We start from the raw sequence: 14,271 nt of genomic DNA, 5'->3' as shown, positions 1-14,271 counted from the left end.
GGAGACTGGCAGCCGTGGGTGTGATTCCCCCCCTCGGCCACAGGGGGCGACTCCTCCCGGTCCGGTTATCGCGGAAGTCCAGCAGGAACCTCTGACGTGTCAACTTGTCGCCATTTTCCTGAGGAAGGAAACGCCTAGAGGGAAGGAAACACCGACCGAGTAAGTGTGTAAGAGAGACTTTAAAGACAATGTACTACACTTTTCAAGATATCTGACTGTAGTTTTACTTAAAAGAAAGCCTTACGACGTCAAGTAAAATCGTACCGTTCGTCTGCGGCTGCGATAATCGGAGAATCAATGTGATTTGTAGCTAGGAGCTAACTTTACCGATTAGCTGTTAGCTAATTCGCCAGAGCCGACCGATTTGAGCTTTCCTGTGGATTTCTTTATTAATTACTCGTGTCCGTGTGTGCACTCGACTTAGCTGGCATCGAGCAGGCCATAATTATGTGCCTTACGTTTGTAATTGTGAATAAATAGGAGCTTCACGGGCGAGTAGACGCATTGCAACATAGCAAGCTAACGTCAGTGTTTGTTTACGTAGTCGGGCAAGTCTTAGCGGTGCAACTTGGCAAAAGGCTAAATTAGCCGCCTTGTTGCGAAAATACCTGGCTTCAAACGAGTTGTCTGACTCGAGAAAACGTCTTTATTGGTGCAGGGTGACGTCTGGTTCGTGCTAAAGTGTAACTGTAGCCTCACCCGTGTCCTCGGCACTCCTTCATCGTGCTGCAGGACGTCCACTAACTCCCCCATTTAAACCTAAATGTGCTGCGTTCAGGTTATTTTATCGAGGTCAACGTAGTGTGTTCACGTTCACTGGGAAATTAAGGCTTGTGATACACATTAAAGACATTAATTTGCCAAAACGTGAGGTTACACTAGTGAAAATAATTTAATTTAATAGTCATATAGTTTACAATGATCAGTTTATGTTGAATCAGAGTAATTCAACTGTGTGAACATTTTGGAGGTGGTGCAGTTCAACTGTATTGAATTAAACAAAAGGGTTTTTCTGTCTTTTATTCTGGCCTACTAGGGGCCAGGTTTGTATTTACTAGTGTACCTAATGAACTGGCAAGTGAGTGTAGCATTCAGACACAGAGGTTTTTATTAAAAACTCCATAAGGCCACTGTTGTTCTCTTTGTATGTCTAGTACTTTTTTTCCCCATCCACATGGGTTGAGGAACCTTTTAAGACTCTGTAAATATCACCAGAACAGTTCCTTGAATGCAGCATCTGTTGTCCCGGTTCGATGTTGTGTAGATCTTTTGAAAAACATGAACGGTTATTCGACAATGTCCTGAAACACAAGCAAAAATAAGAATGTGTTCTTTGGGGTCAGTCTGAAAAAAATAGTGAAAGAAAAGAAAAGAAAAAGACATTAAAATATGAAAGTGTAACTAATAGTACAATGGTTGTTTCACATTGAACAAACTGGACACGGATATATTTCAATTCCAGCTACAATCTAAGTTGGCTTACTTGAAAAGTCAAAACAAAATGGTTCAGTTGCTCAGTGGAGTTCAGTTGGAGTAAATTATTGGTCTGTTAACTTAAAAAAATACTTGTAATCCTCAAACTTGTTGCTGATAAATTTTTTGTCCATTGACAAACATGATTAACTACTCATTACAGATCAAAACCGTATAATGTTTACCGGCAACCCGCTTCTATATCGGTGCCTAATAATTGATCTGTTTCTCCTCAGGTTTTTTCTTTGCCAGAAATAGGTCCCCATCACCCGCCGCCATGGGGAATATGTTCGCAGGCCTCTTTAAAATGTTCGGGAAGAAGGAGATGAGGATACTGATGGTGGGTCTTGATGCTGCTGGAAAGACGACGATTTTGTACAAGCTAAAACTTGGAGAGATTGTGACTACCATTCCCACAATAGGTAAGTCAAGCTGACATGCGTTTTCCTCCGCTCCTTCCTGAGAATTTAAGGTTTCTTTTTAATGAAATAATTTTGTTCTCTCCCTTCAGGTTTTAACGTAGAGACAGTCGAGTACAAGAACATCAGTTTCACAGTATGGGACGTCGGAGGTCAAGACAAGATTCGACCGCTGTGGCGTCACTACTTCCAGAACACACAGGGTACATATTACACTTGATGTTTGATGGCTTTTTATTTAGACGACGCTCGTCTAACACACACACACTCATATGTGTCCCCTGTGCTTTTTGGTCCAGGTCTCATCTTTGTTGTGGACAGCAACGACAGAGAGCGATGCGCGGAGGCTCGTGAGGAGCTCTTGAGAATGTTGGCAGAGGACGAGCTGCGTGATGCTGTGCTACTTGTGTTCGCCAACAAACAAGTAAGTCATGAAAGTCTTTGATTGAAACAGTTTTTTTTCCTTTCTTTCGGCTGCATTCATAGGGTTGGTTGCTATAATGTTTTTGTTTTTTGTAGGATCTTCCAAACGCCATGAATGCGGCCGAACTGACGGACAAGATGAATCTTCACTCCCTGCGTAACAGACACTGGTACATCCAGGCGACCTGCGCCACCACCGGAGATGGTCTCTATGAAGGACTAGACTGGCTGTCTAATCAGCTCAAGAACCATTAATAACCACAGCTATCCAAAAGTGAATCTACTCCACCCAATCTCTCATTTTGCTCTTTGCCCTTAAGGTGTCGCAAAAACTGAGTTACCCTGTACTGGAAGCTTTCCTCACCTCAGGTGTTTATTATCACAAACCTACAGGCCAGTGATTGGGGGTGATCTATTCTTGTAAAGCTGTTGTATTTTATTTTTTTTCTTATTATTATTTTATGATACTGTAAATATACTTGGTAATGGGGGGCAGCTGATTGCACTCTTTAAAATCCTGCCGTGGTTATTTCTCTTTCTGGCTGTCGGGCAGCCATGTGTGCATTGACTTAAAAAAAAAAAATTAAAAAAGGGAGGCAAGGAGTTTACCAGCACATGTTGACCCCAGGACCTCAATTCAATCTAATGGCTTCTTGTTATCTGGTCACATGTACTGTAGGGACTGATCACTGAGGGGCTTTTCATGTTTTAAGAAACTGAACTATACACTGATGCACTACTTGCAGCTACAATGGTAACTTTGTACCAATGACTACATGTACCAGCCCTTCAGAGCATCATTTAGTGAACACTGGCATTGATTATTGGTACTCTAAGCCGACATCACTCCTTTCTGTGAACACTCACCAGCCTTTGTTATTGTGTAATGGCTTAAACTGAAAAAAAAAAAAGAACTACCTGCTCTTTTGTAGTTGGGGATGGCCCTTCTGTTGAGCCGCCTGCATTGGATTTTTTATATTTTAGTCTCAGGTTGATCATGTGCTGCCTTTCCAATGTACTTGTTAGCAAAACTGCATGATGTGATCCGTTGGTTTTTAAGGGCATGCATATCTACTGGGTGTTTACGTTGTTAGGCGGCAGAGGAACTATTACCCCACTTAGTACTTATTTCCACTTTCCCTACACTGTTTGTTTTGTGAGAGGCAACTGTAAGGAGCTGCTTAGTGTCCTAACTAAAGGCTCCGGCCAGTAATGCGTTCATTTTATTGAACTCTCTCTAGGAAATTGAATTCACATGGCAATACAAAATTAGCTACATATTTTAACTAGTGCCAATATCTCTTCCTTTGCAGCACATTGTCCTTGGGGCAAACAATAGGCCGTACAAATGCCTTTTTTTAAAATTATATATCCAAAAATTTGCCTCTTATTTCCAAGATTAATTTCTAAAAAAAAAGGTGTGGGTGTTAACTTTACGTCTTGTGGGTGCATTAATCTTTTTTTTTGTTTTGTTTTGATTCATAGTTGCCTAAATGTGATATTAACCTCTTGAGTTTGTATGTTGTTTTTTTTTTTGTAAAGCTTTTGTTTTGTGAGGAAAAAAAAGCACTGTTAATTAAAAGTAACTGGATACAAAATGTTTCTGCACCTGATTTATTGTTTTTCCCTGAATTTTAAGGTCTACGCCTGTAGAAAGTATAATAAATGATCAATCCATTAATGCTATAGTCAACCGACAGAAGCCTCAATCCTCCAACATTTACATTTTTAGACTGTAAATATAATCCACATACAAATGGGAATCAATATGTTTTGATAATTGTCTTGAATCTGTAGTTACAGCCTTAACAGAACAGCGAGACACTTCAGGACAAAGATACTTAAGCAAACCCAAAAGACCGTTGTCGTAGCAACCTCTCAGGGCTGTCACCTCTTGACCCAGGAAGAAATGCGATGCCCCAAGGTGATGAAACCACCCGGCGTCGAGGTTAACGCAGTAACGTGGAGAGCACACCCGGTTTGGCATTGTGTGAGGGTGGCAATCTAGGACGGCATTCTTGCAGGTTGATTAGGCTGCTGTGGTTAATGCAGCCAAGCCTATAAAACATGGCAGGAGAGTATGGTAGCGGTGGAAGGGGGCGGTAGTTTGAGTCTTGGGTCCCTCATAGGGTGCCTTTGTCTAGCCCTCCTCTCCTGCTGCTTCATCAGCTTGGTTTGTGTGTGGCGGTCTAACGGTACCCGGCCATATAAAAGGGACCAGCCTGGTTTTTTGCACTCTCCTTTATGAATGTCTTGCTCTTTTTTTTTTTTTAGTGTACCCCCCTCCCAGGTGCCAGCCAGCAAATACCCTCTTTCAGACCAATTCAGAGCAAATGCAAACACTACACTCTATTATGACCAGTGGAGAGCATTCCAATGGTATCGCACCAGTCAGGGAGCTGAACCTAGAAGGACGAGGGATTAAGGAGCGCTGGCACCACTGACAAAAAGGAAAAGGGCCAGAGTTGCTGAGTGGGGCGTGAAGGACAGTGGGATGGAGGAGATGTGTCAAGGGGTATCTGTGGGGCTTTTGAACGAAAATACTAAAAGAAACAGTTGCTTGATTCAAGTGAAGTGAAGGCTTATTTTAGTGAAAGATACCGTCGGCCTGCAACATCATAACTTGTTAAGACTTCCTAAAAAAATCAAAGGCCACCCTAGAGAGGAGAAAAGAGATCATCCCATCTGGTTTGCAAAATATTTAATCTTGCGTAGCATTTTAACTGATAAGATAAAAACCAAAACAATCTGTAATGTGATATTTGGGGGATTTGATCACAAAAAAAAAGTCAAACGCAACCTGAAACAATAAAAAAGACTAGTCACTGTCACATCCAACTCATTGAGTGAAGGACTTTTACAGTGTTATTCTCAGTCTGTTTGGACATTCAGGGTAAATCAGGTCTCCGGTCAAGCTGCTGTAGAGCGCTCTGTCCAATTATGCACCTCTGAATTGGGAGGGTCGGGGGGGGGGGGGGGGTCGCGGGGACATTAGTCGTCCGAGTCTGTGTCGTGGCGCCGCCTGTGGCTTTGTCCGGCACCAGCAGGGGCCTTCTTGTGGCTGGCAGGGTTACGGGGGACAGGAGACCCCCCATCAGAGGAGTCTGTGTCATGCCGCTGCTGTCGGTGATGGGGGTGGGAGGGCTCTCGCTCGGCCTTTGCCCCCCCCCTTGAATGGCTGTCATGGGGTCTGGCTCCACTCTGACTAGGGTATGATGGATTATGATGATGGTGGTCCTTTCTGTGCCTGAAAAGTTAAAGGAAACAAACGCTCGGTGATTGGGGTGCTGGTGGGGATCAGACGTGATGTGAGGCCGGGGCAGAAGCTAAGACAAAATCACTATAAACCATATTCTGACTCTTTATAGCGTCAACCAAAGAAAACTCTAAATGGAACATGTAAATGAATTAAAGTTACTGCTGCATGGATTACTAAAGCTTTCCTTACTTACATCCTAAATCCTGTACATAACCATTGTATCATATTCTTATTATGATTCATCTCTCACCACCACAAAATACTGAAGCACATAAATTGGTACCAATACTCCTCATATAGAGGATAAATCTAAAGTCTTGTGATAAATGTGCCCCAAACTTTAAAGGTACTCAGCTGCAGCGTGTAGGAAGGACAGTGTCTCAGTGCCCTCTAGTGCTGACAGACTGTTTTAGGGCAAAATACCTCCATGCCATTTTTTAAAAGGGTCTTAAAGGTCATAGTTTACAGTAATCCTGTTATTTTATCCACCCTCAGGTAACAGATGACAGCTTATAACTCAAAGTTTAAAAGGAAGAAATGAACCGACCTCTTTCTGTCGTCCTGCGACTCTGAGGAGGACGAGTCTCTTCTGTGCCTTTTCTTCTTCTTTTCCTTCTTCTTTTTCTCCTTCTTGCTCTTCTTCTCTTTCTTTTTCTTCTTGCCCTCGTGCCTGCGGAGGGGGGATAAAGCCGTGAACGTTAATTACAATCAAACTAAACTCGAGAAACTGGACACAGCGTCACGTTTTGCCTGTTAGCTAAAGTCCAGCATGTTTACATCTTGTATTTTTAAATTGACTTCCACTAATGTGTGAGGTAACGGTCATCTTAATATTATTTACAGACGGTACGTGATATCATGCATTCTCACCGTTGTTCCACCTCCTGTTTTTCTGCGCTCTCAGATGTTCTCGTCGCTGAGGTTTCTGGACGACTCTCAGTCTTGTGGTGCTGCACAGAAAGCGTCTGTTTAAATTCTGCACTCAGATGTAGATCCCATGAAATAAACTGTAACACTTAAAACCATAAAAATAACACTTGGCTTGTTTCAGTTGTTATCAATGACAAGTCATATTCACAATTAAAAATGCTTGGTTCTTGCATTATTATTATTTGTACCTGCATGAGGCATCCCTTGAACTGTGAGAAGCAAAAGAAAACACTTACTGTAAAAATTGGCAGGCCTATCTTAGCCGCCTCCTTTTCTTTTTCGGACAGCACCATTTTTCTGAACCCTGCACTGCAGATGGAAACATTCAAGAGGCCTAAACACTTCACAATCACAGCATTAAGATAAGCAGTCCTTGAATGTCAAGAGGAACAATTAGGATGACGGCAGCAGATTTTTCCATCTCCCTTTGAATCATCACACGTTGTTGGCTTTTTAACAAAGTCACTTTACAAAGATTGAAATTAGAACCTTGAACAGTCATTTATTTTTTCTGAAATGTGCATATGAGTGATATACAAATACTCTTATTAACACAGTGGTTTTATAAGACGTAAACAAAAAATTATAGATCACCTGGAGCTTCCCAGGCCGGAGACGCGATCCACATTTTTCTCTTCACCATCTACCTCTTCCCTCCTGCAAACGTCTACAAGGTCCTGGCAGCAAAATAAAATTCAAAACAATCAGCCTTTTAAGCAACAGCAGACTCTTCAAAGATGTTCACAAGCCAAGTCACATGTTACCTCTTTGGTCAGCCCAGTAGGTTGTCGCTTTATATTCTTGTGTCCCCTAAATTGAGAAAGGAAAAGGCGAACAGGTTAGATTTGTCCGTCTGTATTTACAATTTTTAAGGTTATTGGTTCAAAGAAAGTTATACATACAGGGCAGCCATCAATGCCTCATGCTCTGCTGCTTTGACCGCAGCAATTTCCTGCTCTTTGGACAAAGGTGCGCCTTTCTTGTCTTTTGCGTACCACGTTAGATCTTTGCCTTTTTGCCATCGTCCTACTGGCGCCATCAAGGAGTTTCCTGGAAACAACAGAGACGGAGTGATACTGGTTGAGGAAGGTAGTAGTGTTGAATGTTAGACGGTGGCGTTAGAGTGTGATTGTGATTCTTTACAGGAAATAAGACAAAGCTAAAACAAAGACTTGTTCAGTATCTTCTTCAGTACAGAACTGAAAAAGCTCCTTGGATGAATAGTCAAAGGTCTACAGGACAACTCAACATGCCCATGTGCCTTTATTTTAGCTTTGTTTTTTCATGACATGACCTGGATGACTGAGAATCTCCACAGATACAGGAAAATACATATCCGTTTAGTTTTTATAAGTTATATTCTATAATATCATGCAGTAATTTCAACTATACACTTTATACATTTAACCCACTCCATCCTTATGGTGACAGACACTACTGTAGAGGTAAAACTATCTGAGGAAAACAATCATATTACCCTACAGATTTTTACAGGTCTTTGTGTGTGTAAATTATAATAGGATTAATGGTACAGAACTTGCATCCATATAAAGTTTATACGTGCAATACTCCAAACTACACTATATGAATCTGTCATAATCTGTGCCACCATGTTCTGAATAGTTCCCATCACATTTGTATCGCACCATTCTCTCTGAAACCCAAAGATATTTTACAAAGTCAGACATTTGAGAGACTGGATGCATAAAATGCATAAAAATATTTTCATTTCATGTTTTTCTGTTCACCAATGAGTCCTGTAGGCTGACAAACTGGGTACTCACTGCAGCTCAGTGGTGATGTTTACATTTGTATTGATTTCACCATCCAAAAGGGCAGAAATAGCTCAAATCTAACTCTGATTTTTGTTAAACTTTTACCTTTGATGTAAGAATTAACAATAATTCTGGTAACATTTCATAACACACATGCTTGGATCCCCTCCTCACAGCCACCTGTTGTTTTAGACTATATTTTAAACCACTGCTGCATAATAAGGATATTCATTTTACATTGCTGTTTCATATTAGGTGGTTTTTGGAGAGCACCCTTAAATTACAACTCGCTAAAACAAGTGGTGTAAGCCCATTTCTGTTAGCCTTTTAGGTCGGATCTCATCTCTGTTGGCTGCTACGTAGTCCTTGTTTGACATGTTGGCAGCCATGTGGACTCGCATAGCGGAGAGGCTACGTGTGTCCGCCCAGAGACAGCAATGAAAGTTAGGATCTGATGTGTGTAGGGAGACAAACAAGACTAAAAACCAAGCGATTAGACCAGTCCAGACTGTGTAATGAGGGACTCTGCAACTAAAGGTATGGGGAAGTAGCATGCGAGGTTATGGTGTGTAGTTTAACTGCAATTTTGAAGTATCTCGCTCCATCGCATGCACCGTGAACAGCTATTAGCATCTGGTTAGCACTGATAGGGGGCAGGTTTTAGACTCACCGAGATAATTTTCTCTGTGCTTATCGACTTTCACGTCGTCCCAGTTGAAATGGTCCTGGCCCCCTCGGGACCCTCCAGCTCTTGAGGAACCAAACATGTTATTCGGTCGACGTTGGGCTCGAAGACTTAAGAGGAAAGCAGCGTGCAGTTAGCTCAAACGGCTAACTTTAGCCACATTAGCACTCGAGCTGAACGATTGGTCAGGCCTTCAAGCAGACACTCATCCGGGGAGTTCTGCGGTAAGTTTTAACTTCCCTGTTTTGATCAGAACAACGTGTTTCCTGATGGCAGTGTTTACTTTGACCGTCAACACAAAATTTCGACTGTTATTTCCCGAACTATTCACTGAACGCCGGAGAAACAGTTGGGTAAATCAGCCATTAGCTCAAGCTAGTTTGTATTATTAAGCTAATATTGCTGCGCGGCTTAAAACAAAGTTACATTAACAACAGTGCCTGACCGTTTGCACAATGTGTACCCCCATGTAGGAAGACAGCGCACCTACTGGCCCACAACGCACATTATACATTAAATATCTGCCTTTTCTTGTATTGTGCGCCAGGCTAAAACAGCCGAGTTTCTGTGTTTTGTCGCGCGCATTCCGGACGCTCGTGAACGTAACGTCTTGGTGTTTTGGCCCGCAGTGATGACGTAGGCAGTGAATTTTTCTCTTAATGGCAGCAAAAACACAGAGCAGAGGAGGGACAAAACCCTCCGGAGACGGGCTCAGAGTGTTGGATTAACGTAACTCCCGATGTACATGAGATATTTTTCCAGGCTCTTTTCAGGTAGGAATGAGGATGTTTTCGTTTGTTTGTTTTTGTTTTTTTTTAAATCCCCCTCATATTTGATCAGTTTACAGTGTCACGATCAGAGCCCCTCCATTCATCTCAGACAGATGGTTGCTGCTGAGTGGTAGAAGATGGTTCTTGTGTTTTCCAAGCTGTTTTGGCTGATGCAACGTTACCTGTAGCTTAATCGCTGTTATGCAAGATGGAAAACTATGCTTTTTATTAATGACAACTTTAACACGTTGAGGTTTTTTTTTTATATTTCTAAACGTTGCCCTTTATATAATTGTTGTACCACTGCTGATCACATGTGCAGAGTTTCATGATACATTGAAATCTGTGGAGCCCAGTTAGTCACGTGGTATTTATAACACAGAATTTGTATACACCAGAAACCTCACTCAAATATGAAACCACTGTGCGTGTGTTCATTATGCTGACATCTTCAGATTGTAAGTAACACACTGTAATATACTAAGACATTCATTAACGCTGCCTTGCACATTTAACTATAATAGTTTTATGTAATTATAAAGGCATAAAAAGTTGTGCATACAGCAATCTAGTGCATTTCCTTCTTCCACAATTTGTGTTTACAATCACAGTACGCACATTATTTCAGCCATTTCATGCAAATCATAACACTTTATTGCTCCAAAGTCTGAGTCAAAGTGCACTTTGCATCACGTGAGTTCATTATTTTTATCTGTAAGATAATTCTGCCACAAATCTCTGTGTCTTTTAATAATTATTAAACACGTAGGGTGCTGCTTGGGCAGTTTCTTCCAGTGTCCTGCATCAGAAAACAAATGATGACTAAAGATGTAGATGAGAACTAGTTTGCTCACATTAAATTAAACAACAACACTACTGTGTTTGGACAATAATATGCAGCATACTATATCAAATGAATGTTTTCATTACTGATTAGAAATCCAAAGACATGATAAACATTGTCTCATCACGCTTAAAATAGCTGCTGATTAGTTTTTAGTTGTTCGACTAACTGATGTGTTAGCTCTTCCAGCTCAGACTGTATTTAACTTCTGCAGCTTTCACATGATTTCAGTTTTCGCTAATGTCAATCACATGAGGTTCACTGCACGTGCTTCAAGTCATAGATTGTGCAGCTTCCATTAGTAGCAGCCCGTCCTGATTATAATCTCACATGACTCTCATTTCCTGTCACACAGCTCTCTGTTAAGTGCGAAAGGTTGATTCCCGCTTGGTTGTCATGAAGAAATAATAATTAGATCATGTTAAATTCTTGTCAAAAGGGTTTCCTTCCTTCCTTCCAGGCATGAAACATAAAACTCCTGCCTTTTCTAGGATGGATGTTTACTTCTCTTTGGCCTGAGCTCAAACGATGAGTCTTCCAGTCAAGGCTGATTATTTTCTTTATTCGTTAATACATTTATCTCATATTATCTCTTTAGTATGAAACATGTCAATCCATTTAAACAGACAGTTGTTTTTTTTTAAGCATACAAGTTTATTTTTCTAAAGTGATTTTTCAACTAAATAAATCTGCAACCAGTTTCGTAATTAATCGCCAACTTTTAGTTTTTCTAGCAAAAATGCAAAATTAGTTGCAAATCAAGTATCCTCACTCTGCAAACCTGCGATGGCCATGTTATAGACTAAATGATGAGCAAAAAAGTACATGAGGCAAACAGCCCAAACTAAATCCTGGCTTGATAGAGCACCTAAAACATTTTTAAGGGCTTCTTCATTGACTTCTTAAAAAGGGACCCCGGCTCCTTTAATTAGCCATGTCACCGCTTACAGGCGGCGTTCAAGAGGCGATGGAGAATGACTCATGTCATTTGCACCTGCAAAGACTGGACTGACTGCATCTGGTTTGCTTGGAAACAAGAATGCTCACAACACGCTGTGATTTTAGTCTTAGCCATTAAAAGGTCACAAGGCCGACAGGAACGATTTACTTTTGCTTTCGCTTTTAAATGGTTTAGAGTTGCACATTTATTCGGATTTTATTGGGGATTTGGTGCATGTCACCATGTCTTATGAAATACCTACTTTTTGGACTAACTGCCACCCTGTCTGAAACCGGACAAAGTTGTAAGTAACAGGCCGATAATTAATAATCTTAACTTTCCACTGCAGTTCCTGTAATGGCTTAAAAGCTCAAACTGTGGTTTACACAGATATCAGCTGTCACTGAAAACCAGCCATGTTTTTGTTCAGCATATTAATGTTTATCCAGATAAATGTGTAATTATAGAATAACATCTAGTTTAAGGATATATTTCTTTTTTCTTTTTTTTTAATCTTGGATGACAAACTCCTCTGTCGTGTACAAGTAGAAGGTCCTGCCCTCCCTCTTCCTCCCCTCCCTTCTTTTTTTTTAAACACAATTAACTACAAAACAAACACACCCTCCCTGTTCCCTTCAGTTCCTGTTCCGCTTGAGCTCTGTGTGTTTTGAGGAAAGGTAAGGAGGAATGCTACATGCTTTACTTTATTCTTTATGTGAGAAAGCAAACTAAAATCATTGGTGATGCAACGTTTGTGTCTGAGTACAGAAAAGGTGAGGTGTTTAGGAAACATTATGGAAGATTTCCAGTCACGAGAAGGCTGCATAGTTTAGTTTGATGTAGTTTCATGTTGCAGTTTATTTGAATATGTGTCTGTTAGAAGCATTTCTCTCTCTAAAAGCCTCTCTCTCGTGTTTCTTAGCTGCTCTGTGGTTTTCCTTCCATCACAAGCAGTTCTCCAATTAGTGTGTAATTGTTCCACGACAGCACCATGGTAACCTCACAGCTCGTTCACCTCTTGATTGCCTCTGCTCTCGTGTGTGAGGTGCTTTGCTCCCTGGCCTATTGTTTAACCGTGTTTCTCTCACCTGATCTTTGGCTGATCGAAACACACTGCCCCGACCGCAGTGTGATGAGAAGAATTTACGCGAGGTTTCTTTTTCACAGTGACTCATTTAAGATTCCAGTGATTGTATGTCGTCCGTTCCAGCTCCACCCACGGTTCCTATAATGAACTGCAGTCTTCTCTTTCCTCCTCCTGTCCTTTTCAGCTATGCTGGACCAGGCCTGTGGTGCTTAGCGGCCCATCCGGAGCAGGAAAGAGCACTCTGCTGAAGAAGCTCATGAAGAGTACGACAGCGTCTTTGCTTCAGCGTCTCACGTAAGTTTCCCAGATGGTCTGTATCCTCGATAGCAGAGAATTCATTTGGGTCAGTGGCCAGACTTATTCATCAGTATGTGCAGCAAAGTTTCTTGGAGATTGACTTGTGTACTCCATGTCAATCATACAAACAAACAAACATGTTTTTTTTTGTTTTTTGTTTTTTACATGCACTATTACCATTGACGGTACGTAAAAGAAGAACCTAGCCATCGGGACTAAAGGACTCCCATTAAAAAAAATCAACTCGATACTAAATCAGTAAACTTCTTAAGCTAACTCACTTCTTCTGATTCTAAAAATAATTCCATAATTAAGCGTCTGGTCTTGAGTGACTGGGAAGCGCACTTTGGCTCTCAGTCAGATGTACCCTCACTCACCCAGCTCCTCCATGTCTTACAAACTCAGTCATGTCTGACTTTAAAACAAAATCCAAGATGATCCAAGGCTTCAACCTGGTAAGTCCGCAAACCAATGGGTGACCCAACGTGTCACTGTGGATCTTTTACATACAGTCTGTGGCTGTGACTGGTTTTTAATTTGCTGGTCATTTTCTGATTGATGACATTTTGATTTTTCTACTATTTTCTGGCCTTTTATGAGCGAAACAATTAATTTTTTATCAAATAATTTTGAGATTAACCAGCTATGAAACTGATAAATTACAATAAATTTCTTGTTCATTCTCAGATACGACAAGAAATCCTCGACCGGGGAAGTGAACGGCAGATGTACAGCACACGATTTCCTCGTCCGCGACCATCAAAGCAGTTCATAGGTCATCGGGTTTTACAGTTTTCTTATGCGCTTTCTGTTTGGCTCCTTTTCTGGCTGTCAGATTACCATTACGTTACACGGGAGGTGATGCAGGCGAGCATCGACAACGGCGAGTTCATTGAGAAAGCAGAGTTCTCGGGACATGTACGGGACGAGTAAAGCGCCGTGCAAGCTGTCCAGGCAAGAACCTCATCTGTATACTTGACATTGACATGCAGGGCGTGAAGAACATCAAAAGGACGGACCTAAATCCCATCTACATCTCCATCCAGCGCCATCATGGAAGTCCTGGAGAGTACAGATGGAAACGCATTTGATCGAATCCACAAATGTGTCTGTAGTTCACACATTTCCATCACACAAGAGTTTGTAGTGTGGCTTTTGAGTTTTCTTTGTCCATAGGACTTGGTCTAGCCGTTTTTTCTGAATGAAGCCATTTTCTGGTTTTATTTTTTTCAGGAGAAGCGTTTAAGAGACAGGAAAACAGAGTCGGAGGAGAGCCTTCAGAAGCGTTTTAAAAGCAGCCAAGGTGGACATGGATTCAGTGAGTAGTTTTGGTTTTCTCCTCACAGCTGTTCAAAGTTTAAAGCCACTC

General features: G+C 41.3%; 3 protein-coding genes across 4 annotated transcripts in view; 2 read left to right on the top strand and 1 right to left on the bottom strand.

The window, feature by feature from the left end:
- The first annotated feature begins 59 nt into the window (after positions 1 to 59).
- Positions 60 to 3,901, top strand: arf1 (ADP-ribosylation factor 1). 2 transcript variants are annotated; one of them, XM_084546606.1, is made up of 5 exons: positions 60 to 159; positions 1,710 to 1,895; positions 1,985 to 2,095; positions 2,192 to 2,316; positions 2,412 to 3,901. In XM_084546606.1, the coding sequence occupies exons 2-5, from the start codon at positions 1,751 to 1,753 to the stop codon at positions 2,568 to 2,570; spliced, it is 540 nt and encodes a 179-aa protein (XP_084402732.1). In that variant the 5' UTR covers positions 60 to 159; positions 1,710 to 1,750; the 3' UTR covers positions 2,571 to 3,901. The 2 variants fall into 2 exon arrangements, with proteins under 2 accessions (XP_084402732.1, XP_084402733.1); XM_084546607.1 differs by having other exon boundaries at positions 137 to 167.
- Positions 3,902 to 5,010: 1,109 nt separating this feature from the next.
- On the bottom strand, positions 5,011 to 10,425 carry cUnh1orf35 (chromosome Un C1orf35 homolog). Its single transcript, XM_084546605.1, has 8 exons — positions 8,950 to 10,425; positions 7,407 to 7,554; positions 7,269 to 7,314; positions 7,099 to 7,181; positions 6,741 to 6,813; positions 6,445 to 6,524; positions 6,122 to 6,244; positions 5,011 to 5,562 (listed from the first exon to the last, which is right to left on the bottom strand). Exons 1-8 carry the CDS (start codon positions 9,044 to 9,046, stop codon positions 5,307 to 5,309), a joined length of 906 nt encoding a protein of 301 aa, XP_084402731.1. The 5' UTR covers positions 9,047 to 10,425; the 3' UTR covers positions 5,011 to 5,306.
- Positions 10,426 to 12,509: 2,084 nt separating this feature from the next.
- Positions 12,510 to 14,271, top strand: part of guk1a (guanylate kinase 1a) — a gene marked incomplete at its 5' end in the record, with an annotated part of 5,504 nt that continues 3,742 nt past the window's right edge. The window contains 4 exon segments of the mRNA XM_084547214.1: positions 12,510 to 12,563; positions 12,790 to 12,859; positions 12,862 to 12,882; positions 12,885 to 12,899. Coding sequence (XP_084403340.1) covers positions 12,510 to 12,563; positions 12,790 to 12,859; positions 12,862 to 12,882; positions 12,885 to 12,899 — 160 coding nt within the window.

The sequence above is a fragment of the Chelon labrosus genome, assembly GCF_963514085.1.
Source record: "Chelon labrosus genome assembly, chromosome: 6".
In the NCBI taxonomy this organism is placed as follows: Eukaryota; Metazoa; Chordata; class Actinopteri; order Mugiliformes; family Mugilidae; genus Chelon; species Chelon labrosus.
Note: the sequence above shows the minus strand (reverse complement) of the source record. Positions and strands in the feature narration are given on the sequence as shown.